We start from the raw sequence: 26,159 nt of genomic DNA, 5'->3' as shown, positions 1-26,159 counted from the left end.
GAGTGAAAAGAGAAAGTAAAAATATAAATATACTAACTGTCACCACTTAAAGAAAAGTTTTAGATTAAAACTTATTTATTCTCATGATAATATTTTAACAACACTTTGGGAAACATGAAAACAAAAGTAACACCACAACTAATGCCTGTGTTTTCATCTCTTATTCTGCAGTGACAGCCCTCAGATCTAAACAATCAAACATTGTCAAAACTTCCACCATCCAGGGCTGAACATGAACCAAGATTTGACTTGATTTAATTCCCCCTCAGTACAACATCAGCTTCCACAGTTTTATTATATTTCATTTATTCTTCTTTTTAAATTCTGATTTATTTCTCATTTGGCCACTTTCCATATCCTTTGAGGTTTTTATGGTGCTGCTGTGTAGCACTTTGTAACTTTTAAGAGATACATAACTTTCACTCACTGACATGTTTCATTCATTCATTCAATACTGATACTGTTAATAATTATTTGATAAGCACTTCTAAGCACTTCATTCCCCTTTTAGCTCTGTTTTGGCTCAATTTAGGAAAGCAGTGGTTTCTTTCTCCCTCCACATTCATCACATTAATCATTTTCTGGTGTTGCACATTTGGATGTCTGTTAAATCTCCTTCTCTCACTCCTCCCATCCTTTGTACATGCTTTTTATTATTTTAATCGAGCGAGCTGTGCTTCATTGACGCACATTTTTCAACCCTGTTTATATCAGCATGTGTCTCCTGCACATGTGTAATCACATGAAATGAAGTCCCCCCCCCCCCCCACAGACCACCATCATAGGTGTGGTGGAAGTGCTGTTAGTGCTTCCAGAGCCCCTATCTGTGGTCAGGATCAGCCCTCACCTCGCCCGGCCTCCTCCTGTCTCCATATAATCTCTCATACTCGGACCAGGTTTTGCTGAGACCTCCAGTGGAATGTGACAAGTCATGAGACTGCCACCGCTGCATCCCTCCCTCCCTCCGCCTTTCCCTTCCTCTTTCATGCACCCACGTTTTGAATTCGGCAATAAAACCAGAGGATATGAGACACAATAGCAGCCGACCAGGGTCACTTGAAAATGAAATACTGGAGGTGTGCTTGATTTACCGCACAGGGTACAATGGCATTGCTGTAAAGCCTGGCAGGTGGGTGCTGGGGAGCTCCACGGGATAAATCAAGTGAACGTCACATGTGATAAATCAAATCACATGTTCAATCCGGTAACAGGCCGATTTTCAATATTCAAATGTGCCCCTCGCTTTACATAACTTTACACATTTTTGGGGGTTGATGCTAAAAGAATGTGAAGATTACGTGTTACATCGCTCATAAATCATCATCAGCAGTGTCAACCTCTCAAGTCGGTGTGTGAAACGTTTCGCCCGGCCGTGGATTTAATCCGACACGACTTTTGCATGTCAGGATCCCATTTGCAGCTCGGGACCAAATTTCTTTTGCCAGCTGAAGTCGAGTAAAATAATACGGGCACAGATTTGCGAGGGCAAGCGATACGGAATCCAAATGGCAGATGACAGCGACAACAGAGCGGAGTGCTAATGTGCGCAAGTGCGTTTGTGCACGTGCACTGTGCAGTGTGTGTTTGTTCAAGTGTTTCCTTTATACGTGCGCGTGCACATTCCCTGTAGCAGGAGATCCATCATCTGGGTCATATTACAAAGCAGTGGGGATGCTCGGTCAATTCCGGCTGACGGATGAAAAGAAGACCTAAGATGGCAGCTATGTCAATAACAGGCGCGGCCTCTGCTGACATCTGCCAGCCTCAGACCCTCACCCACTCACCCCATTAGTTCCATTCTCTACGCTTTACCAACCAGATGTGACTCCTGCCCACATCTGTCGCAGCCATAACCTCACCAGGGTTCAAATTCTAATTCACTCATTCAGTCGGGTTGTTTTTACAATGATACCAGATACTGATATTAGACGAGAGTATTTATTTATTGCATGTTAAACCCTCCCTCTCATCCCTTACACACACATATTCCTTCACCGCCACAGTTGCGACCCTAAAATAGCTGCGGTGCTGAACCGTGCAGTACTTTGCTGTAATTGAATTACTTTTGCAGAAATACTTCATCTAAATTGCAGTTTGGACGTGTATTCCGTGAACGTGCTGACTCCATTTTCCAGTTTGGAGGACAGTGACACAGAGATAATTTTTCGCAAAGCAGCAAATGAATCAAGAAATCCTCACATGGCGTAAATTGAAACACATGTTCAATCCAGGCACGGGCTCATTTAAACATCAAACTAATGAGAAACACTTGTATTGAGGCACAGAACGCTGCACACAGGGTAAAGTCTCTCAGTGATTTCATAGAGGCTTAATGGAAATGGAGAAATGATGAGAACAGCAACCTGGGAGGCTCTGCAGAGGGGGGGGGGTCACTAGAGCAGGACTTTGTTATACGATATCTCCTCCAACTGAGAAGACCAGAGATATGTCACATGCCACGAGATTATCCAACTCTTAGAAGTGAAGATAGTAATAGAGTGAGGAAAGTGTGGAAAGTTTCGCCTCGATAACGACTGTGGAACCCGAACTCCCCTACAGGAGAGCCAGTACATTAAAAAGTAGCCGAAGCTACAAGATGTTAAAGGTTTGATTCCCACTGGGGCCACACGTACTGAACACATATGGTACTTGTGGCACTGAACAGACGTTTTAATAACAGTATTAACCAAATCACAAATTTAAATAATTAATGAAACAAGTTTTGAGTAAATACACCACAAAATCAAAATAATAAAAATAATTTGAAATAATAGAAGGAGTTTCACAAATGCCCAGAGTAAAGTAAAACCAATGGTGACATTAGAATATCTAAGTAAAACTAGACGAACAAATTATTAATATCCACAATAAGTTTGCCTTTTAAAAGGTTGCATTTCCGTTGGTGAAAATCACATAATGTTTTTGTTAACACAGCGTTAACAAAGGATCATTAACTTATCTCTGCTCCACTTAGTTACTGCAACGGCCTCAGGTTGCAGGATTTGTTCAGGCTCTTCCTGATTACATGGCCTCACCTTTATAAGATGAGCAGTTTCAAAATGTCCGGTGTCTCCCTCCCTCCCTCCCTCCCTCCTGAGAGGTTGGTTCCTGTCTGCTATGATCGATTGATGAATTAGCCTCTGGGGTCAACAGCCAATATTTAGTGGCTTCTGGTGTAGGCTGCAGATATCCGGGGCCAAGACTCCATCTTCCTTTTTGCCGCAGGCCTCCACTCTGCAGTGGATCCTTCATCATTTGGAGGAGCCTTTGAAAAAGAGACAGCCTTGTTGTGCTGCTGTGGCTCAATCAGTCTTAAAATGCATCGTATGAAGGATGCAGTTTTTAAATTGGGACACAGCTTGTTGAAACTATTTCTTACACAAACTTATGACACCACCCACTTATCCCCTCAGTTATTCCTACTACAGCTCCATTAACACCATTTCAGTCTGTAAAGACATCCCAAACTTCACAGGCCTGTTGTGCATTGTCACTGTTGCAAAGCTATGATTTTGGCCAGTAGGTAAATTATTGATTTGAAATAACAAATGATTCTGTTTTGACATCATGGGCGTTCAAGTGTTTAAAAGAAAAGCTTTGCCAACGTGCCGGCAGTGTTAACCCTCCCTGATATGTTTCATTTGACTAATGGAGATGGAAACTTTACAGAGTGGGAGCGACAGTGGAGCAGCTGTGGTAACCTGCAGCCAGGGAATAAGAAATAAAAAAAACCTGTGGCTGGTAATCATCTGTTAGCGATCAGTGCTTCTGAATATCTGCTCAACTTTTCCCTGAGAGGATCTGCCAGGGACACTCCATCTGGCTCCCAGGGTGCTGAAGTGTCAGGAGACACTTCAGCACCCTTGGCTGCCAGGGCTCCTCTTTGAATCCGTGTTTGCAGACACACATTGGTTATAATAAGAAGAAGTTTACCTCTGAACAGTTCTAGCATGTCACAGGTGTCTCCACACACCAGTGACTCCATTTAAAAGCTTCCACTATCTATCACAGTGTGGCAGAAACACGCTGACAGAAAGAAGAAGTTGCCCGGAGTTTCTCGTGTGCTCCCATAACGATCGAAGACATAATGACATTCCTCCTCTCGCCTGCACCGTGACGTGTTTCGACATCTGCAGGGGGATTACAACATCAGACTCAAACGTTCTGCCTATCTTCTCATCGGCATATTCAGGAAACATCACAACATCACAGTGTCTCAGAACTCACCTTGTCACGCCACCCACTTCGATCAACAAACCCCGGCACCTTGAATGGGATCTGCAGTGTTTAGCTCAGGGTGACAGCTGGAGCAGACCCCCGCCACCGATGCACCCGGGTTTAGTTTCTTCACAGAGAAATTTCATGAACAAAAGCTGAAGAATAATGTGGGTGTGTTTCCCTGCTGCACGTTTGGAGCTCTACGGTTCTGAATGTATGATGATTAAAGAGCCATGTGCTATCTGCAGCATCACGTGGTTGTGTGTCGGGAAGGAGAGTTTGTTAACACACACACACACACAACACTCCATGGTCTGGTTTGAAGTGTTGGGCCAGTTTTAGTTTAGGCTTTTGCAATTTAGACAGTTTTACAAAACTAAGGCCTTGTTTATGTTACACATAATTACATTGATCCTTCCCAGAGAAAAATTTTCCTGCTCCAGCTTTGCTCTTTTACAGCTCAAGAGACAAGTGTGGTTTTCACTTCAGACTTATCATATTTTCCTTTTATCTGATACGTTTCTCATATTATTGTAGAATTCACTACAGCCTGCCATTAAAGACAAACCGATCTGGCTCCGATCGGGAGTGATGTTGAGATCAGTTATTTAAATGGAAAGACTCTACTGAGCTTATTCTATCGGCCCTGAAATCACGGAATCAAGAGGAAGTCTGCACCAGCTTATCAGGTGAACTCACCACGTGTGCAACCTTCTGAGGAACAATGGGATAAGACAAGATAAGATAAATAAGATAAGATGTGTTATTGATACTCCTTAGAGGATATTCACAAATGACACAGCAGCACTAGATGTTCGCAGTGCATGGGAGAAATTGAATAAGAGTGAAGTATGAATACAAAAATAAATATGTTATTAAAATGTGCACTTTAAGAGAAATTTAACTCATCATCGTCCACAGTGCCATAATATTCTCAGCACAGGACAAAGGTGTCAGAGAGAATCAGTACCTGCAGCTTTACAACAAAACATTTGATGTTTTCTTAAAGTTCTCTCTCTCCTGGTAGCTTTAATGTTTCGTTCTTCCATCCATTCGATTAGCAGAAACACATTTGACTTCCATTTTCATACAGAGATCAAATTTCACCCTTAACTGATTTAAAAAAGGAATTTCCCCTACAAAAAAAAACCCCTCAGATATCCAATTCAAAATGAAACATCTTGGCTCTGGTTGAGATTTAAATTACATCAAGCTCGCCAAAATCACTGGTTATTTGTAACTGTTGTCTGTTCTTGAGGTCTTATGCTCTTATGCTCAGTGGCAGAAGTTTTTGATACCCACTGGATCCTACAGGGGGCGCTACGAGCTTGTATAGGGGCATGATAATGGGCCCTGGTCCAAACCACCAGAACACAAAATGACCAGCATGAATGAACCCAGTCTAAAGTTCTGTGTGAATATGTGGCCCATGTGTAAGTGTGAGTGTTATTCAAGTGTGTGTGTGTGTGTGTGTGTGTGTGTGTGCTGTGTGTTGACATGTAGGATATGTGCCTAGTCAAACACACACCACACACAGTGCCCAGCATAGTTGATAGCTCGTGCTTGGTGGAGAGGTATTAGTTACAGGATTGAGAAATTATTTGATTATAAAACAGCGCTGTGTGTTCTTAGGCAACTGATGCCAGCTCCTGTATGTGTGTGCCAGCAGGCCGGCCCCAGTGGAGTGTGTGCATCTGATTGTGTATGTGTGTGTGTGTGTGTGGGTGTGTGTGTGTGTGTGAGGCTGAGTATCAGAGACAGGAAAGGGAGAACCGGGTGTGAGATTAAAAAAAAATGTGCATCCATTTACATCGACATCAGAGCGCAGTACGTGTGTGTGTGTTTGTGTGTGTGTGTGCGGGTGTGTGTCCTTGAGCGTGTGTGCATTCCTAAGAGGACCCTGAGTGGATCAAAGCTGCTGACACCCCGGGCAGTGTCCTCCTGAGGGAGCCAGCTGTCAGATCTGGGATCAGAGATCAGCGGCGTCTGTCCTCCCTCCTCTTCACTCTCTGTGGGGTCTGTCACAGCAAGTTAGCACTTAGCCAGAGGCACTGATCACCAATCAGATCAACCCCTCAAATAATAGCTGCGTCGTCTATGGACAGCGAGGATGGCACCGTCCTAAGAGAGATGAGGCAGGAGAGACGAGGGAGGAGAGATGAGGCAGGAGAGACGAGGAGTCAGACGAAAGCCAATTATCTACACTGGATAATCCCAACCTTAAAACTTTACACCAAGGTCTTGCTTGGACCTGCAGTACTCAAGTGTTGAAATTAAATGAAGTAAATATTGGAAAGTTGTCTCCAAATGAATTACATAAACAAATTCAAACTTTTCAACTGTAAGCAAACATTGTTAATGAATATATTTGGTCATAAAACGTTGGTACGGAGTGTTTCAATGAAGTTACTCAGAGCTCTTGGTTATGTAACGATTGGGATTCTTGGTGTAAAATGATCCTTTATCACTTGAACGACGAGATATAAAAGTTTCTAATACAGAAATTCAACCAAATCTACGAGTCAGGACAAGAACTCAAGATTTTTATGTCAAAGTCCAGAAATTATATTCATTCTATCATCCATCCCGAGCCTCCACCTGAGATGTCTGTGTGGTATAAAGATATTTGTGTGTTGCTGTGTCTTGCAGAACCCTTTGAGTCATCCTTTAAAGTACCTCCGCCAATTTAAAAATACTTTGTTAGCATGTGTTAACAAAGTATAAAGTATGTTTGCATGAGTGGCATAACCAGTCAACACAATGATTTAATATTTCCAATGTGGACGTGCACTGTAGACATTTGTAAAACTAACTTAGACAGCCAGGGTCCACAAACCTAAGGAACCAGTCTAATCCCCTTACACTGGAGTTTTCCATAAACAATAATACCTCTTGTTTCATCGTAGCATCACTTTTTCACAGGATTTAGAAAACTAGTGTTAGCAAGGCATTTTATCCATTTGATAGTTGTAAGTCTTAGTCTTTTCTGTACTTCTCTACTGTTAAGTTATTGATGCAACCAATGAAATTACCATTCATTGACTTGTCGGTGACCCTGCTCAATTCAATCCTCTTCTCCGTCTTCGATGTTGGTTTCCTGTTCAAACCAGTGTGTCTGGATTCTGCCACTGTTCAGCGTACAGTAAAGACCAAACTGAAGAAAAAGCAGAGGTCTGTGTGTGTTGGAGGAGGAGACGTGAAGCTGAAGACAGGGGGGGTTGAGGGGGGGGGGGGCGAGTGGATTTAATTTGCATATTTGTAGATGCAGAAATACTTAATGAGGACAAAGTGTAGAGTTACATCCATGAGGGGACTTTTCTTCACGGGTATAACCAATGCCAGGAGAGCAACTTCAAAAATTCTCACATTGTCTGACTGCTCATGTTTCGTGGCCTGTCTGCCTGTATTTTTAGAGAAGGCTGAGTGTTCCCAAATGTCGGGACTTAGCTCGGGGAGCGCGGCGTTATTACTTCGGACAGGAACAATGGAAGAAAATACAAAAATAGGATCCAGATTCTTGGAAGGGGGGAAAAAGACGACAGAATCCTCCTTTAATACCCGTCCATGTGGTGGTTCATGACCTTGACAACACGGTGAGCAGGCTGTGAGAAACTCTGAGCTGGTGAATGTTCGACTCAGGAGGAACAGGTTTAGGCAGACGGACAATTGGCAAAGAAACTTTAATATAAGCAGGATGATGCATTACAAACCTGCCATAGAAAACACTGCGCCATAGATAAAATTACTCAGCCCAATTGCGTTGGCCACTGTGGGCGTGTGCGTGTGTGTGTGTGTGTGTGTGTGTGTGTGTGTGTGTGTGTGTGAGTGTGTGTGTGAGTGTGTGTGTAGCGGTGTTGGGTGTGTATGCACCCTTGACCGTGTGCCAGGGCTCTGGTCAGCCCACCCGTCGTAGATGTGCTGCCAGCTCTCACTTGGCAGGCACTTTGAAACCCTTCTTTACCTCGGCAGCGGTCAACAGTGTCAACAGCTCCGCCGGACCACATGTGTGCACGGAGCCGATGAATCAGTGTGACTGGAGCATTTGTGTGTTCATGTGTCTTTCTAATGGGGTGTGATATGGGTTTGTGCGAACCGTGTGTGTGTGTGTGTGTGTGTGTTTGTGTGTGTGTGTGCAGCTGCTGCAGGTTTTGAATCTAGACCTTTCTTTATGGGCGAATTTCTCTCAGTCTAAAAGGTCGGATCACACAAATTACTTGAGACACTCTTTCCCGCTCACCTATCGTACTATGCAGATAGTTTTTGTTTTATATGCAACACACACCCGTCTATGTGATTTTATCCGGCAGGAGTAAAATGAAAAGCGAATGGAATTTCATTTGTGGTGCTCGCAGTGTTACGAAAAATGTCGTTCAAAACGTCAACAGTAACGTCTCTTCCCAGAAACGGTGTTCCCATTACTCCCCATAAGCCACAGACCCGACTGGGAGCAGTTTTCGTTGGGAATATTTTTTCGGTAGAGGGTTATTCCAAAGAAAACTGTTCACAGCAAGGTTTGTGGATTATTCAGGGGAACTCTGGCATTCAGACACGTCGCCATTGAGCTTCTTTTACTTCCTCAATCTCAGTCATGCTGTGCCTCCGAGCATCATTCACATCAAGAGGACTTTATTTTACTCTGCTATAAGAAAATCCCATATCTTCCAAGGACCCAATACGTCATTTTTAATTTGGGAGAAAAGTGTGTGAAGTGATAACCAAGACAAAAATTATTTCCATTTGGCTGTTCACGTTCGGGGGAGCAAGAAGGTCCCCGGCTTGAACCCTGCCTCTCCTCCAATGACTGCTGGGATTGGCTCCAGTCCCCAAGTGACCCGTAAAGGACCAGCAGTTGTGATAGGATGATGGATGGATGTCCATGTTGCCTGTGGTTGTAATAATGAGGGCGTCCGGTACCAACATGATCTGACTTTGGTAAATGTCGATTTGAATAGTTTGAATCTGCTTTCAGACCCAAACCTGCGGGCGTTCTCCAGAGTTCATGTCTGAAAATGTCCGATTGCTAAAGCCCAAAATTCGTACTTTTTATTTTATTTCAAAATATGGAATAGATTGTTTGAGTACAGTCTCATCAACCAATCAAAGTGCTTTACAGTGCAGGTCACATTCACCTGTTTACACATGCGCATACTTCTGTACACAGCACTTTCTCTATCACTCATCATTTACACACAGGGGTAATTTAGCATTTACTCGCTTTCCCAATTGCAACTCCAGCATGCAGTCCTGTGGAGCCAGGGATTGAAACACCGACCGTCTGGTTCGTGGACAACCCGCTCTCTCCCCTGAGCCACAGTCCACCCTTTGGCTTAGGACGTGGAGGATCGTGGATATTGTCCCCCGTCACTTCCATTGGAATATCCTCACTGTCAGTACAGAGAGGAGGGATTATTAAAAAGGAGCGTTTGTTACCAAAAGAGAAGAACAAGAGGCAAGAAGATTAAAAATTATAAAGTAGGAGTCAGTCAAGGCCTCTTTCGTGTCTTTGGATTAAAAGAAATGATGAGCATTGTCTCTTTTGAATCTTTAATCACTAGGACCAATAATTACCAATACATGTTTTCCTTGTACATGGAGAATGAAGCATTAAATAATAAAATGTTGCCCCATTTAAGTTGTAATTATTTCAGTGTGCTATTGGTTTTGCTTGTTGGATTAATTATGTATGTGCCCAGACTTGTGGTTGACAATTTTAACTTTCAGAAATCTCTACCAGCATAATTAAAAACAAACGACATGGCTGGATTCAACGAGCGATGCAGTAAGTGAAAAACGTGTTTACTTTATTGGCTGAAGTGTTAATTCCTATTCACCACTGCACTTTTACACCTTAGGCTAAAAGCTCCCCAGAGCTCTTACTTTAGGAAGTTGAAGCTTGCCTCCTCCACACACACACACACACACACACACACACACACACACACAATCTAAATGTTCTCCATCTCTGCCCTCCCTCCATCTCTCTCCCTCTCTCTCCTCCCTCCTCTCAACTCAAAACTTTAAGAGCCAGACAGGACGCACTTCACAGACACACACACAAAACAATCCCTCCCTCTTACATGCACACACACACACACACACACTGGCTGCACATGCATCAAGTGGAACAGATCCACAGGGCTGCACAGTGGTGAACCAGCAGTGTGTGATAGAGAGAGAGAAAGAGAGAGAGGTTAGGGGGGGGGGGTGGAGAGAGAACGAGAGAGCGAGAGAGAGAGAGAGAGAGAGAGAGAGAGAGAGCATTTACTCTCCCTCTCACCAACTGCAGGGAAGCACCAGTGTGTAGAAGTTGCATAAAGCGAGAGGTTCCATCTGAGGACGTTCTTCACAGACTGACCATGGAAGCCAAGAAGTGGAGGTAGAAGAAGAAGCAGAGGAAGAAGAAGAAGAGGGAAAAGAAAAAGAAGGAGAGGAAAGACAGAAGTCTGGCTGAAGAAGAGAGCAGAGTTTCATCTGAGGGATTACTGGACATTTTATATATGAGCTCCTGTCATGGTGATATTCTGCCTGATCGTCTCTCGCTGACAGGAGCCTCTCTGTTTCTTGGATTTCCCGGGGATCAAAGTTTGTTTTTAGAGCAGTGTGTGAGTTTGTGAGTGTGTGTGAGTTTGTGTGTGTGTGTTTGTGTGAATGAAGTGTGCGGAAGCAGGAAACATGTCAAGCGGATGTTTCAGTCACCTGTTGAGGGGAGTCTGGCTGCTGTGGCAAGGTGAGTGCAACCAGTGTCTGCAGGAAGGCAGTGTGTCTGTCCTCACAGCTTAAATTTGTTTTTAACTCAACTCTTTAATGATGTATTTTTCTTCCATGAAGTGATGCAGATTTAGTTTGATTTAAGTTCTATTTATAACCTTATTTTGATCACAAAAATTGTTGTCGTCTTGAGTTGAAAAAATGTTGAAAGTCCATGTGAACAAACGAATTTCTATATTATTAACCGCCCCAACAAATTTGAAAAACTTCAAATTTCAAATTTCAATTCAAAGACTGAGATGATTTATTTGAGGGAAAAGTTATAGCTAGCTAGCAAACTGTCAACTGTGGTAGGTGTAGTCACTCAAAATGTACCACTCATGCTGTTTCAAGGTCACACTCCACAATTCAGTATTACATAGCTCACAGTACTTTTCACCTTTTCAGGAATTTTCTAACTCCGTTAAAGTTGTTTTTTCGGTGTATGTTAATTTGCTGTGTAAATCTTTGCAATAGAATCTGATCTTTAAAGATCATGGCAGATTTGCCTCTGTCCTCCGAAGCCGCTCCACTATGAAAACAATGAGATAAATGTTCTCTCATGTGAGGAATCAGCCGAACCCTTTTTTTTTTTGGGGGGGGGGGGGGGGCAGTTCCAGGAGCACACGGGGCAGGACACGGAGACAAAAAGGAAGAGATTATAACGGACAGACTCATAATTACGAGGAAGTTGTTATGTAATTTGTCACAATTCAAACAATTTGAAAAAGTTCAACATGTGAAAAATAAAAACACTCCCTGTGCTGACGTTAGACTTATGAATGCCCGGTCTGTGTTCCCCCTCCACTGCGGCGAGGCTCTTCAAAGCATCGGTGGTCAGTGGAGTCTTGAAAAGGAGCGGTGCCTTTAAACAATGGTTCCCCAGGAGCAGGGAAGCGTGGCCCTGGAACTAATGTTGCTATTATGTTAATGGTTAGAATAACAGGAGACCGCCATTACTGACCCCACCTCAGGCTGCTGTGCAGAGCCCATCGTCCAGCCGCCGTGGCCTCGATCGCAGATGCTCAGCTTTTGACCCATCAGGGCTGGTTAGGGTGACGGGCAGCAGGAGACCGCCGCCCAAAACCAGCCTCCTCCCCTCCAACTATCACCGATGAAGCTGTTTTACTGGCATATTAACAGACTGGATCGATATCTGTGAAATGTTTTCTAGAGAAGCATGGGACGACTGAATCCCTGCCCCAAACAGACAGTTTGAGAACCGATTAGAAATTAATGTTAAGGGCTACTGATATCAAAGTGGAATCGTTTGGACCGTAAACTTTGTACTAGATGAATTTTGACAAGTGTAATGTTGTTTGTCTGCATGAGAAAAGCTTCCTGTCGGCCTTAAAAGTGGGAGAAAGCAACCGAAGGGAAGGACTATAGTTTGAACTCAAGACGAAAACAAACACACTGCTCCTGTCACTGTTCCTACAGAAGCTCCACCCCTAACATCCATGCACGCACAGTTCCGAGGTGAACCACTGATCTCAGAAGGATTTAACCACCACAGACATCAGTGAGCTAAACCAAATGAATGTTACCCACCTGCCATCGCCTTTCATCCCTTTCATTTCTTTGATCTCCCGGTGGTCTCTGCAATGTTGAAGCGAGTCAATGTTCGGCCTTTCGTTAGTTCGTTGTCTTCTTTGTATTAGCTGTCGTCTGCTACTGTAAAACAATTATTGCGGGATTAACGTCCCATGAGATAGCGGTGTTAGCATTCCCAGTGGCTAACAGTAGTTATTACATTCGCCGTGTACACTTTCAGTGGATGGACATTGGCTGTTTCTGGTTGAGAGACCTTTATCTTTATCATCACAAGCACATACACGATTGTCGCTGATTGGCTGGAACAGTATTTTTGCGGTACAGATCGTCCTCGTTTAAATTTTTCCCAAATAGAGACTGGCCGTTGTGTTTAAACTAGATTTTTTTTCACACAGAATGTTCAGCTAGCCATGGACCATGAGTAGATAAAAGCAGAATTGAATGAATTTAAATTGCTTACCCCACCTTTAAATAACACTGACTCTGACACATTGACTCCATACTGATCGTCCTTTGAAACCCAAAGCTTAAAGCTGCAAACAGCTGGTCTTGAACCACTGTTTCCAGTCTTCTAGATAAAAGTCTCCGATGTGATGTTACAGAAGAGACTTTACAGTAAATGTTTGGATAAGGTCTGGCGGAGGGAAGAATTTCCTCTCGCGGGTCAATGAAGATCTGAACTGAACTGAACTAAACTGAACTGGATGAAAATATTTCTTGATCCAACGCCTTGATCACATTCATTTAAATGAAACCTGGGATGCAGTGTTCCAGTTCCGGCCCATAGCAGTTCACTTTAAACATGACACTCTCCAAGTATGTGAAACACACACCGACTGGATCTCCCCCCAAAGAAACGCCTCCAAACCCGATCTTCTTGATTAAGGTATAACCGATGTAATCGCAGCTTCAGAACATCAACGGACCATCAACTTCTCTTGTCCGCTATCAACTTCTCGAACGAAGAGACACAGCATTGCATGTCAGGTGCTCATAGTGAGGGCTCTCCGCTCGTGTCTGAAAACTAAACATCCATCAGTGCTTGATGAAGAACAGCGGAAATGTTTAGTTTGAGCTCGTGGAGCAGACGAGATGAAAAGATGAGAGCACGGTGGAGTAGGTGGATGCGTTGGTTCGATGTGGCAGCTGTTTTCTCCGGGCTGAGGGTGTGAAAAGCTACGGGACGATCTGCACGATGCTGCCTCGTGAACAGGAGCCAGAGTTCCACTGTAACCACAGTGGACCTGGCATCGGCGTCCACTGGGCAAACCCCGGTAGATCCCTTCTCTAAATAAACGAGGCCGCCGGATTAACCAGCTTACACTGTGATGAAAAGACAACAGTAGACGTCCATGTGCTGCCCCAGGGACGGAGGGATACTCGTGGTCTGGGAGACACACTGGGGTTAAAGCCCAAAAATGGAAGGCGGACTGCGGGTTAGAATAACACAACAGACCTCATGTTCTCTAAATCTCTAAATCAACCTGACCTTTGCCTGACTTCGGCGACAAGCGTGGAGGGAAGTGAGGGAAACAGAAGCAGGGCGCTGCAGCAGCGAGGCCGATAAGCAACAAACATGGCTCCGGTGTTTCATCTGATGCTTGTTTTATAAATAAATCACTAAGTTTATGAAGATTCAAAAGAGAACAAAGTCACAGGTCAGAACTTTATGTTCAACCAAAAGTAAAAAAACCCAAGAAACATGTAGTTTACATTGATACTACAAAGAAAAACAGGAATCAGAAACAAATCAGAAATTGTAGACATCATTTCACTAGTATATTGCTCATTAAATCTGATTATTACATAATCAAATCATAGGTTAATCATTCCGGCTCCTATAATCTCAGTAATCACATTAAAGTTGCAAATTCAAGTAACTTGATTACATCGATAATTTGGGATTCAACCTGTGCTGTCACAAGACCATAGTACATTGTGCATCATCAGCAATTGTGTAAGTTTGTTGCCTCAAGATTGTATGAGATGAGAAGATTTTGAGGCCTTTCAGAACGTGTGTTGAATACACGGTGAGGCTGTGATGATCTGAAAGAAAGTTTTACATCCTCATACGCCAGGCCCACAACCGTCTTTTTCATTCTGCCTCCATCATTTCCGTGCGTGTGGTTTTAAAAAAACTGTGCTGACAAGCTGTTGATGACAAGCCTCTTCATTCTTCATCATTTAATGCTGCATCCTGTTTGGTTTGTAGATGTGGATCCGACGTCCGCAGTGTGATCTCGGTCACGTATTTCCCACACAACCGGGCAGTCATGGTCACCAAAGCTCGAAATAGGCCGTCGGTCAGCTTTCCTCACAGTAGCCCCTGTTTGGGACTGACTTTCAGAGACTGTACCACACTTGTAAACTTTGGTGTCGGACATTTGAAAATCTCAGAGTGTGGACGGGCTTTTACCGAAAGTTTGTCTGAGGGTTGATATTAATTTCGGCTGCAGTGAGAGATGTGATGAGGAGGTTTGTTCCTACGTACATTTGGTTGGTTAGACTGAAACAGACTGCTGGCTCACAGTATCTTCTGTTTCTGTGTGGGAGACACAAGATGGGACGAGTTGACTAAAGACCCTTTTGATGGAGCAACAGGAACTTTATTTAAACAAAAGATTTACACTTTAATTTAGTCTTTCAATGAACAACTACAGCGTAATAAGACAGGTTTTACAGCAGTATAGTGCAGCTGCCTATCAATGAAAATAGACAGGACCATTTTGACCATTCTATGACATGCAGCTGGTCATGTCTCCTGTGGGCTGGTGGACAAAATGATGATATTGATGGAGATCGCTGTGTTCATCGATATGTGGGTAGTTTCCAGTTTGAAAACTAAACGAAAAACCCAAGGTATTTCTAATTTATTAGTTATTTAACAATGGTTCTCAACACTGGGATGAGGACCCTTCTTATCAATCATTATGTATAGCGAAATAAAGAAAAGGATATTTTACTTATTATTTTTCAAATCTTTTCATTTAGACTTTTTTCTAAACCGTGGAATAGTTCTTCTTCCAATGGCCTGTGACAGTAATTCAAAAATAAATGTGTTTGAAAGATGAATATAAAAATAAGTATTCTTTGTTATTCTCTGACCATGAATAAAGGAGACACTCCTTCCCTCTAAAACCCTAGAAGAGTCAGGACTCTCCATCTGAGCACACCTAGCATCAGCTCAGGAATCTCTGAGCTACAGTAGCATTTCATATATCTGCTCACACACACACACACACACATACACATACACACACACACTTGCACCTCACTAATCATGTCCCTGCAGCACATGAAGACGCCTCGCCCTTCCTCCCTCCCACCCCCATTCCTCCTGACAAACTTCATCACCTCATCCACCACCGACAGAGATAGAGAAGAGAGAAAACAAAGATAGAAAAAAAAAGAAGAAATCTGAGAACCATCCAGGATAAATAAACTGTACACGTCACTGCTTTTTCATCAGGGGAGGGGGATGTGGGCCAAGAGGGCACGGGCACTTCAGGGACAGTCGGTGGGTTTTGTCCTGCGGCACTGAGGCAAAGAGAGATGAGAGTGGCTGTACAGATCACAAACGAAGGGAACACACGAGGAAGCAGTTAAAATACTGGAACATGGAGGACTTTGCCATCATTTCAGTTCACCAACAACATTTTCTCTGGGAGAGAATTGATTTCCTTTCACCTCCGCGGTCTCCACTTTGGCCGGTTTGGTGATTCTCCTGTTAAAAGCCAAAACAAGTATGAGAACTACGAACCAGACAAAGGCGTCTCTCTCTAATGAATGAGGCACTGGCTTGACTTAAATGTCAAGCACTTGATTTCCCTCTGCAAAGCTAGGCCCGAATCAAAAGTGCCTGCGTCTGGTTCTTGTTTTTCCAGGATGGCTCAGAATAAAGAAGTGCATTAAACCGGTTTCTGACTTTGGCTCCGCGGATGAGACGCGCGAGAGAGGAGACCGGCGGCTGCCAAACCCTAATCACAAACACAAACAAACAAACAGAGTGCAGCCTGGAGGTCCTGTATAAATGGCATCCCTTCTGCGGCCCTACTGTACATCAGTGTGTGTCTCTGTGAGCGTGCGGCGTGCGTTTGTTCTGCGTGTGGAAAACAGAACTGGGACCTGGAAGCTCATGGGCAGGTAGATGACTTTGGCCGGTCATCAGTGGGATGAGGTGAGGCCGGCCGGCTGCTGCAGAGTCACTGGTGATGACAGACTGACCGGCCTGACCACACGCAGGCCACAGGCGGCTGCACTGACCTCTTGTGGGGGAACTGTGACACTGCAGGGTTGAATGGTGTGTTGTCTGTGGTACATCTACACGTGTTGTTCAGCTGCTTGTGACTGTGTAGTCAGCTTTTGTGCAGATGATCAGAATGACAGATCAGCTCTTCTGCTCTTTAACTCAAACTTAAACCATAACTCTGTATGGTGTAAGTCTGTATTGATCAACAGCCCCTGGTCTTCTTGAGGAGAATGACATGGCTTCTCTCATTTAGGCCAAAACGAACAATTGTTTTCATTATCTGTAAGAATCAGAATTAGCGTTTTTGGCCAAGTAAGTGGAATATGACTTCAGTTTAGCACTGCTCTCAATGTAGCTACAACATAAACAAACATACAGTGAGCATTTACCTCAGAAAAAGGCACAAATTTGACAACATATAAAAAGAAAGATGGATGAAGAATAGTGCAAAAGCAATACAGAATATGTACAAGCCATTTCTGTATTCTACTGTTTCTCAATTGCCAAGATTTTTCAATAAACCAATAAGTTGTTTACTCAACAAAAATCCCAAAAAGGGAACAATTAAACACCTCAAAACAATTATTATACTATCATATTAAATTGGTCCTTAATTATGAGACGATTGAGGAATCAAACAATTGCTTAAAGTCACATGGCGGGAGACTTCCTGCTGAAATGTCACTTGCTGATTGGCTGTAACGTCATTGAACTGACCAATGACAGCTGTAGGTGTTGGCAGGTGCTCTGCTCCCCTGTCCGTATAAGAGCATGTGACATCATAGGTTTTTATTATGGTCTGTTTCTATAGGGATGTGATGATGTCACAGAAGTATATATGTATATATATATATTACCTCATAAAGTCAAAGGCCACTGTTCTCATCAGAGTTGAACCGGACGTCCTCTAGTTTTCATCGGTAAAAATGCTTTGTTTTTGAGACAGGGTATTATTCTGTCACTGGGAGGTGTGGACTGCATCAATGGGAGGTTTGAGGGTCCAGAGCGAAAAATAATAAATCCGTGGAGACGTTTTAGATTAAAATTAATGATATTTGACTTCCTATGTAGGAAGTGAATCAACAGTCCCCCAACTCCACCAAAGTGAGACGGGGCTTGGTTATTATCATATGAATTACAACATCGCCTCACTTGTGGTTGGACCAGGCCCTTTCGTAGGAGAATACTTAAAACCCCACGATGAGCAATTTTGTTTTACTAAGCTCTGCTTTTTTACGAGAACTCTTTTAGTAAATGCAACCACATGCCCAACTGGAATGAGATCCAAGGGAGCGAGCGGGGCTGAATGACAAGTGACCTTAAGAATCACTCCATAGAAATACTCTGGCAAAAAAACAGAAACTCAAAATGTAGCAGCCCGGGTGACTCCACATCCCAGGCTGTGACTCCAGCCTCTCTGCTCGTGCACTGTAACCACTAAAGGCAACATGTTGCACGCACGCAGCAACAAAGACGTGGGTAACACAAAACAGGCCGACCCAGTGACTTGCAAGGTGCCGTGGAAATGAATTAATCCTGATTAGTATTTCTGCTATGAGTTCTCCTGTGGGAATGCAGCTGGGTGCAACTAACCGGGTTCCCTCGCCAGCTGCAGTGACACGGAGCATAAACAAACACGTCACACAGGCGCGCGGGGGGGGGGGGGGGGGGGGGGGGAATTGCAAACATGCACTTCAGTGCGTGTAGAGGTGTGCATCTTTGTTATGACCAGTTCGAGCACAGGCCTTACAGACTGAGGGTGGGAGTTAAAGGGTGAGTGGGAAGAGAATACATTATGTCAATGAGTGATCTCACTAATATAGAAGGTTATTTGTGTGTATGTGTGTGTGTGTGTGTGTGTGTGTGTGTGTGTGTGTGTGTGTGTGTGTCAGGTGGAAGGATGCTTGGAAATGACTGCACTCTACACACACGACTGTGGTTGTGGTCAGCGTGTGGGAAGCATTCCAAGACTGAGAGGGAATAAAACACATCCTGCCTCTGTCACTAACAGGGTTAATAAACGCCTCTCCATCTTGGAGCCCTTTACAGGGAAAAAATGGCAGCGTCGCACACTTTCCACTCCGAGCCCTTTCTCCTCCGGCTCCGTCTGCTCAGTAAAAAGGGGAAGAGAGCGATCTTCTGAGCTGACCCCTCCACAGCTAGGTCCCGGCTCGACTGGAGGCTCGACAGGTGATCCGCTCCCCATGTGCATCTTAAGAGAAGGGAGAGGAAAGTGGAGTGTGATTACCTCCATAAAGCTGTCTCTCCGTCCCGGGGAAGTTTAGAGAGTGAGAGGAGGAATGTGAGAGCTGTGGGGACACAAGGGATCGAAAGGGGGAGAAGGAAAACAACATTATTTAAATTCCTGAATAATCTGCTGAATTTGTCCTTAATAAATCGATTGTTACCTCTGTCAGAGAGGTTATGGTTTCACCCTTGCCTGTTGTCCAAGTCCAACTTGGTGGAAGGATGGGACAATGGCCACGAAAAGAAACCATTACATTTTGTTGGAGATCGAGCCAAAGGGGCAGGACTTTTTTTCATCAGTGCCAGGTGAGGCCTTTCTGGAGACATTTTCATTGATTTCTCAGAGAATGATCTAGCAGATCTAAATGTGGCTGCACCAGGGCACTGTTGGGCCTTGTTATAAGTGTTCACTCTCCTGGGAGCTGTTCTTGTTTTGTTTAGAAAATGTGAAAAATAACCAGTGTTTACAATGTCTCTGTGACCAAAGTGACTTAAGTGTCCAGATCCTAATAATATGAATATCGATCAATCATCAAATAGTGGCAGATTAATTTTATTTTCTTTCTTTCATAAACTTCACATTTTAGGAAAACCAATCGTAAAGAGTTGAATGATAAGAATGAGAGTACTCGTATTTGTCTGTTAATATACAGACAAGTATAAGTCTAGGTCATAAGATGGTTTTGTTAGCTAAGCCTGGCATAAAGTTAGCCTGAATGGCTTTGTTCAAAAAAAGTTCACAAAGCTCACTGTGAAGTTTAATAACTGCAAAATATGAAGTGTGCAGCGATAATTCACCGGGAAGAGGACAGAAGAGAAAACAGGAGATGTCTGTGAGAACTGGTCCCTTTTGGATATCTGACGTTTGTTTTGGGAGAATGAAACTGAAGCCGTAACTTTCACACACACACACAGAAATGCACACATGTGTTGCCCACACGGACCCCGGCGTGTTACCTCACGTTTAAATGCAATCGGACAGTCCTCCAGATCAGAACTCTCAGGCCTTCGCTGATGTCGACAACGCACACACCTCTCCGTTTAGCAACAAGTGCAGGGAGCAGAAAGTGCAGCTACGCCGACACTCTCCAGATGTGTGCGTCAGATCAATAAGTGTTATGGAGTGAATCGTGCTTTCATTCGGATTAACTTTACTGTCATTGTTTGGGAAAACTCAAGGCGTGAACATTCATCACCTTAAGTGTTCCTCGAGTCATAATATCGACAGATGTGTTTGGCTTGGCTGGATGCTGCCGTCAGTGACGCACCGTTTGATTCCTCTCGATGATAGAAATGCATATTTCCTGTACAAAGACTGCTCATGCACAATCACCTACACACATACACACACACACCTCCTTCCCCCAAGCAAACACAATAACAAGGGCTGTGTGTTGCAGCTGCAGGCCGATTGAAGTGACAAGCCAAAACTGTCTGCACAGCGGCCAGCGTCCTGATTCACAGCCATGTATGGATCCTATAGCACAGACTCATTACATGGGAAATGTACCAAAATTGCAGCCTGCACTCGACCAGAATTATGTTTAGATGTAACAGAAAGAAGATGTGAACGTTCCTCCCCCCGGGCTCCCCCGGGCTCCCCTCCTCCTCTGATGAAGGAGGCTGATAACCGTTTCTGATGGGAATACTTTTGGTTTCCCCCGTTTTCTCCCCACATCCACCCCGAATCCGCCCGGAGATCTAAATGAAGCCTCAGTGATTATTTACTCTGCTGTTTTCTGACTTCTCCTTCCTCTGTAGTCGTGTTTGTGGCCGGGACCGGGAGTAAACTATGGGAGGTGCCTTCGGCCTCCTTCACCTCCTCCTCCTCCTCTAACCTCAGTGAAGTCCTGCAGTGGCTGCCCCACTGTCAGTATCGCCACCCACAGGAGAGAGTGGGAATCACAGCGGACGTCCCCCCAAGACTGGACGGCACATGGGTGTCAACAAGGTAAAGTTGTGGCATGGGATCGCCTGTGGAAGGAAAACTGTGTGAATCGGATGCCGTGACCTTCACACTTTCCAGATGTCAAACCAAATGGGAGACTTTGGACGAATGTGTGAGACGTGACATATGTGGAAAGTATTTTTGGAAAGTAACGTTCATCCCTACGGCTCCAGAGATCCAGAGAGTCAAGGCCAACGGAGCCCTGAAGCTCAACATTTGTTTTACCTTATGTTTTCAAATTCAGAGTCTCTTACAACTTTCAAAAGTTTGAGGATTGTTTTGCATAAAAGTCGTTATTATTACTAAAATTGAGGGAGATTCGACCAGAGCCTTTGACTTGGATTCGAGTCAGATTAACTGTCACAGGTACGAGGACATGATCCTTGACTTCCTCGAGGACTAGACTCGACTTGAGACCCTGATCCGTGTGTTTTGACGTACTTTTGAGATGCTATTGAAAGGAGTCAGTTTCACCTACAAACACTATTTTAAAGATTTTGATCAGATCTGAACAGCTTCCACAGGTACTTATCGTCAGCATGTCAAAAAGATGTCTCTGTGGCCAAGTAAAGCCCGGTCCCTGGCCGACATGTGCTGGGTGATGCTGGTTTGATATGAAGGTGCTTTGATGAATGCTTTGCCTGCCCAGGCAATATGTATATTTATTGTATTATTATCTACTTTTAAGTTTTAACCAACCTGTCGCTCTGTGTCCAGATGTGAGGTTCGGCCCGGTCCAGAGTTCCTCACCCGCTCCTACACCTTTCACCCCAGCCGTCACTTCCAAGCCCTGCAGCACTACTACACCGACAGCAGCTGCGAGGACCCGGCCTACTCCCTGATGATCCTGGGGAAGCTTCGTCTGCGCCAGGCCTCCTGGATCACCCGCGGAGGCACCGAAGCCGAACACCACCCAAGCAAGGTCGGCATCGTGGTCCACAGCCTGGCAGCCATTCAGAGGCTGGCCTCCAGGCTGCCTGCGGCCTGCGTGCGTCCGACCCTGAGTCGAGTGGTGCCGGGGAAGCTGTACGAACTGTACAACACCCGGGCAGGGAGGGGGTGTCTGGCAGCGCTGGGCTTCTCCATGATGGAGATGGGTCTGATTCGGTTGGAGACGCAGCATCACAGCCATGGAGGGAAGATTCAGGAGCTGTTCTTAGGAGACATCCACACTGACTGGACGCAGAGAACCCAGTACAGACCCACAGCTTACCAGCAGCCACTGCAAAACGCCTTGGTGAGACTTTTCACTGTCTTCTTGTTTTCAGTGTATTTACGAATGCAAGATGTTCCTGAAGGGCAAGAAGGGACCTATGAATAAAGCATATAAAATATTTTTAAGGGACAGAACAAATCCTCTTGGTCTTTAAATCTCATATAAATTATTACTGATAAAATTTCTTATCATTATTAACTGATTAATTGATTGACCGTTTCAGTTAAAATTGATTAATAATGATATTTTGGGGTGTCAACGTTCCCTTGAGGTTTAATGTATCATATTATCCTGACGCGTTTCAAATGTGATGAGGAGATGATGAAGAAATGTATCAAAAATATTCATCACATTGATACTAACATGATATCAAATATACAATGATAATGAAAACACTCTCATCCCTCCCTTTCACAGCATCACATCCACCCCTGCCCTGTGTGTGCTCTGGTGTACCGCTCCTCGGAGCAGCGCCCCCCGGTGTTGCCCCGCTCCCCTGCAGCCCCTCTCGCTCTGGCCGGCCGTTGGGTCAGCCGGCACTGTGAGACCCGTCCCACTGTCCTCTTCCTCACTCGTGACTTCACCTTTGACCCCGATCAGCACGCATGGGAGGGCACCTACCATCACTACTCCGACCCCGCCTGCTCACAGCCCACGTTCACCCTGAGAGCCTCTGGCCACTACGCTCAGGGAAACCCCTCGGTCAAGGTCTCAGGGGCCACAGAGTTGGTCTTCAAGGTCACCCAGGTGAGAGTCACGGCCATGGAGGAGCCCACAGCCAAGCTGCTGAACGGCACCAGGCCAGGAAGGTGTGGTCGGGCCGGACACTGGGAGGTCGGAGTGGAGCAGGACTTGACCCCCACGGACGGGTGCACGGTACTGGGCATCAAGCTGCCGCACAAGGAGTACGAGCTCTTCAAGTCCGAGCCGGACCACAGGAAACACCCCCTGCTGTTCATCGGGGAGAGGCCCACCGATGGGTCCAGTCCCGACCGACCACAGCGGAGACCCACCTCCTTTCAAGCTCCCCTGGTGCCTTGCGGTGGAGGGGTGACACAGCGCTCTCATCGCCATGGATCAGGATTCAACAACAAGCAAGTTCAGTTACCAGCCAACGGGACGGAGAGACGGGCCCAGCTGGTGCTGCTGCTGTTTGCATCTTTGCTGTGCAGCTTGTTCTAGAGACTGATTCAACCTGTTTCGCAGCTGAAGTCATTAACGGACATTTTCTGGAAAAGAGACATTCAAGTGAGCTCAGTCTTTTTTTAATATCTGGCTTCCAGACGCTGCCTGTAGTTTCACTTTAATGACTCTTAACTTCAGCTGCATTTCTACCTAAAAACAAGTTTGTATATAAACCTTCAACATATATACAGGTGGCATAATTTCAACATGTAAAAATACATTTATATGCTTTTAAACCGTGTTCCTTGAGTATAATGATCAAAAAGCTGTCCTCAATTCACAGATCAATTCATTTATTTTGCATAAATCCTGTTTTCCTGTCGTAACATTACAACAAGGTTGAAACAGGGATGAGTTATTTCCACATGGGATGAAAGCCATGGACATTCCAGTGGACTTTTCCCCATGATGCAGTTTGACTAATGCACTTTGTACATATCTTTGTTTTTTATATATATATATAAACATACTGGAAAGAAAAGAAGAAGACGTAGAAAATGTCTGCACTCTAACTCATATCCTCTTCATCGGTCTGATCCCACTGTGGAATGGAATGTGGCCTTATCTCCTCCCCAGGGAGCGCATTAGTCTGCTCTTCTATCAACTGTCACGATAAATCAGAAGAATATTTATTTTAACCATCTATTATGTACTTTTTGATAAAAAAAAGATGTGGGTCTAATATTCGTTGTTAGTTTCACCATTTCAGAAAGTGATTCTTTTTTATGTGTATTAAAAAATTACTTTTCATAATAACTTGTGTTGAACTAGTCTTTAAAACTGAGTCTCGCCTGTGAGCAGCTAGTGCGGCGTGTTCAGCTTTTATAGCTGTTCTTAAGCAGGACTGCACAAGATGGTGGCACCCTTAGGGCACGGTCACAATATCGCAGGTCAAAGGTCTCCGAAGTTAAACTCCATGCAAAGCCATGCAGGGATTTGCCTCGTCACAGGAAGCAGATGTTTTATTCACCTTCCCCACTCGAACAGATTGAAAGTGAATGGGAGGGGGAGGTTTGCCACTGATACATCTGCCCCGCCCTAGTTCTGGATGTTTTAGCTTCTTCTTTGTACAACAGGACGAAATGGAGACAGGTTGTCCATCTTTAATCACAGCCTTTAGAAGATCAATATATTACAATTGTTCTGACTAAATGTATTTTTGTACTAAAGTCTCAGCAATGAAAAAGGCCTATTCATCCTGAGGGGGAGATGTGAGTCCGTAGCAAATTTCACGGTGATCCATCTAATAGTTGTTAAAATATGCCAAACCACAAATATTAACCTTAGGGTCGCGCTAGAAGGAAAGTCAGAGGCTCCCACTTGTCAGTGGGATTCATCATCAGGGTAACCATGAACGTGTGTGCAACATTTCATGGTCACTGAGTCATTGTTGAGATATCTCAGTCTGGACAAAGTGGTGGAGGGAGCAACCGAGACGAGCAGACATGAGAGTTTATTTGTGGTTCTGTCCCTAAGCTGCAGTTTGACTTTTTCTAAAAAGCAAACAGAAGATAGGGGCTTTTGGCCCGGCAGGAGTCTGTCGTGTCTCTGGTGTTCATATGATTCAAAGCCCAGATAGAAGGTGAGTGCGTTTGCCATTTCATCTGCCAAATAACTGTCACAAGGCTCACACAATACACAGGAGATTTAAACTGCTGGAAACACACAGAAGGATATCAGATCGGATGCACACGGCATCATGAGAGCGCACAGCCGCCGGCCAACCAAATAGATTTCGCAGTCGCTCTGACAGTTAATGAGCCGAGAAGAGCGGCGGTTAAGAGGCAACAGAGGAATATTTAAATATATATATATATATATATATATCCAGATTTTTCTGTTATGACTGAAGCAAGCGAAGCGTCACGCTCCACAGAGATATCTTACATTTGTGAAATCCTTACACCTGCTTCTACATAATTACTGCAGGCCTTTCAGTTCAACTCAGTTTTCATCTTTTCACGCATGAAGAAGAATCGTGTTAAAAGGATTATACTCAGACATGTTCCTTGGAGAAAGCAGAAAACACACTAATTAGAGTCCTTAATAGAGATTAATTTAAGTTAAAATCTTAGAGAATCCCAACTGGTGTTTTTTATGGTGTATTAATGGTCTGACTGTTTCATCGTAACATCACAAAACTGCAGCTATACAAATGATCTTTTTAATTAATTGTGTAACAATGCGTATGCAATGTGTATGTTATGTTATTTAATGCTACGTTACATTACCTCACGTTGTGTTATGGTATTTTATGTTATGTTTAGTTACGCTAAGTAAAGTTACGTAACATTACGTAAGGTTGAATTATTTAATGTTATGTTTAGCTACGTTACGTCAGTTATGTTATATTATGTTGTGCAATAATCCCCTCTGAAAACAAGTGGAGTAAAAGTATAAAATCAAATAAATAGCTGGTTCCAAGGCACAGCTTCTGACTATGGGCTGTTTGCGGTTCTCCACAGATGGTGAGTGCTTTCATACATTCACAGTATTTTTACAGCATCTTGACCTGCTTTATAATAATCAAAAAAAGACATGGAAATATCCCTTTCTAAAATATACCTTCTCATAAATGCAACACTCATAGAAAGATTTTGTACATAGTCCTGCAGTGAGTTTAACTGGAAAAAACAGTTTGATAAACATGATCAAATGCAATATTCATGCTCCTTTTCGCTCTGTTGATTAGATTATCTCAACCAACTTCACATATCTCCACTGTGTTCATCAGCTGAGGGCTAATTCAGCTGCTAACAAGCTCATTCACAAAGGCTAGACTTGAAGGCTCTGGA

At 44.1% G+C, this 26,159-nt stretch overlaps 1 protein-coding gene across 1 annotated transcript; it reads left to right on the top strand.

Moving 5' to 3' along the window:
- Nucleotides 1-10,463: 10,463 nt before the first annotated feature.
- Nucleotides 10,464-24,109, top strand: apcdd1l (adenomatosis polyposis coli down-regulated 1-like). The gene is made up of 4 exons (XM_062406402.1): nucleotides 10,464-10,945; nucleotides 20,777-20,966; nucleotides 21,681-22,200; nucleotides 22,597-24,109. Exons 1-4 carry the CDS (start codon nucleotides 10,867-10,869, stop codon nucleotides 23,359-23,361), a joined length of 1,554 nt encoding a protein of 517 aa, XP_062262386.1. The 5' UTR covers nucleotides 10,464-10,866; the 3' UTR covers nucleotides 23,362-24,109.
- Nucleotides 24,110-26,159: the final 2,050 nt, after the last annotated feature.

The sequence above is a fragment of the Platichthys flesus genome, chromosome 2 (assembly GCF_949316205.1).
Source record: "Platichthys flesus chromosome 2, fPlaFle2.1, whole genome shotgun sequence".
NCBI classification, from domain to species: domain Eukaryota; kingdom Metazoa; phylum Chordata; class Actinopteri; order Pleuronectiformes; family Pleuronectidae; genus Platichthys; species Platichthys flesus.
This window is presented reverse-complemented; position numbering and strand designations above follow the sequence as displayed.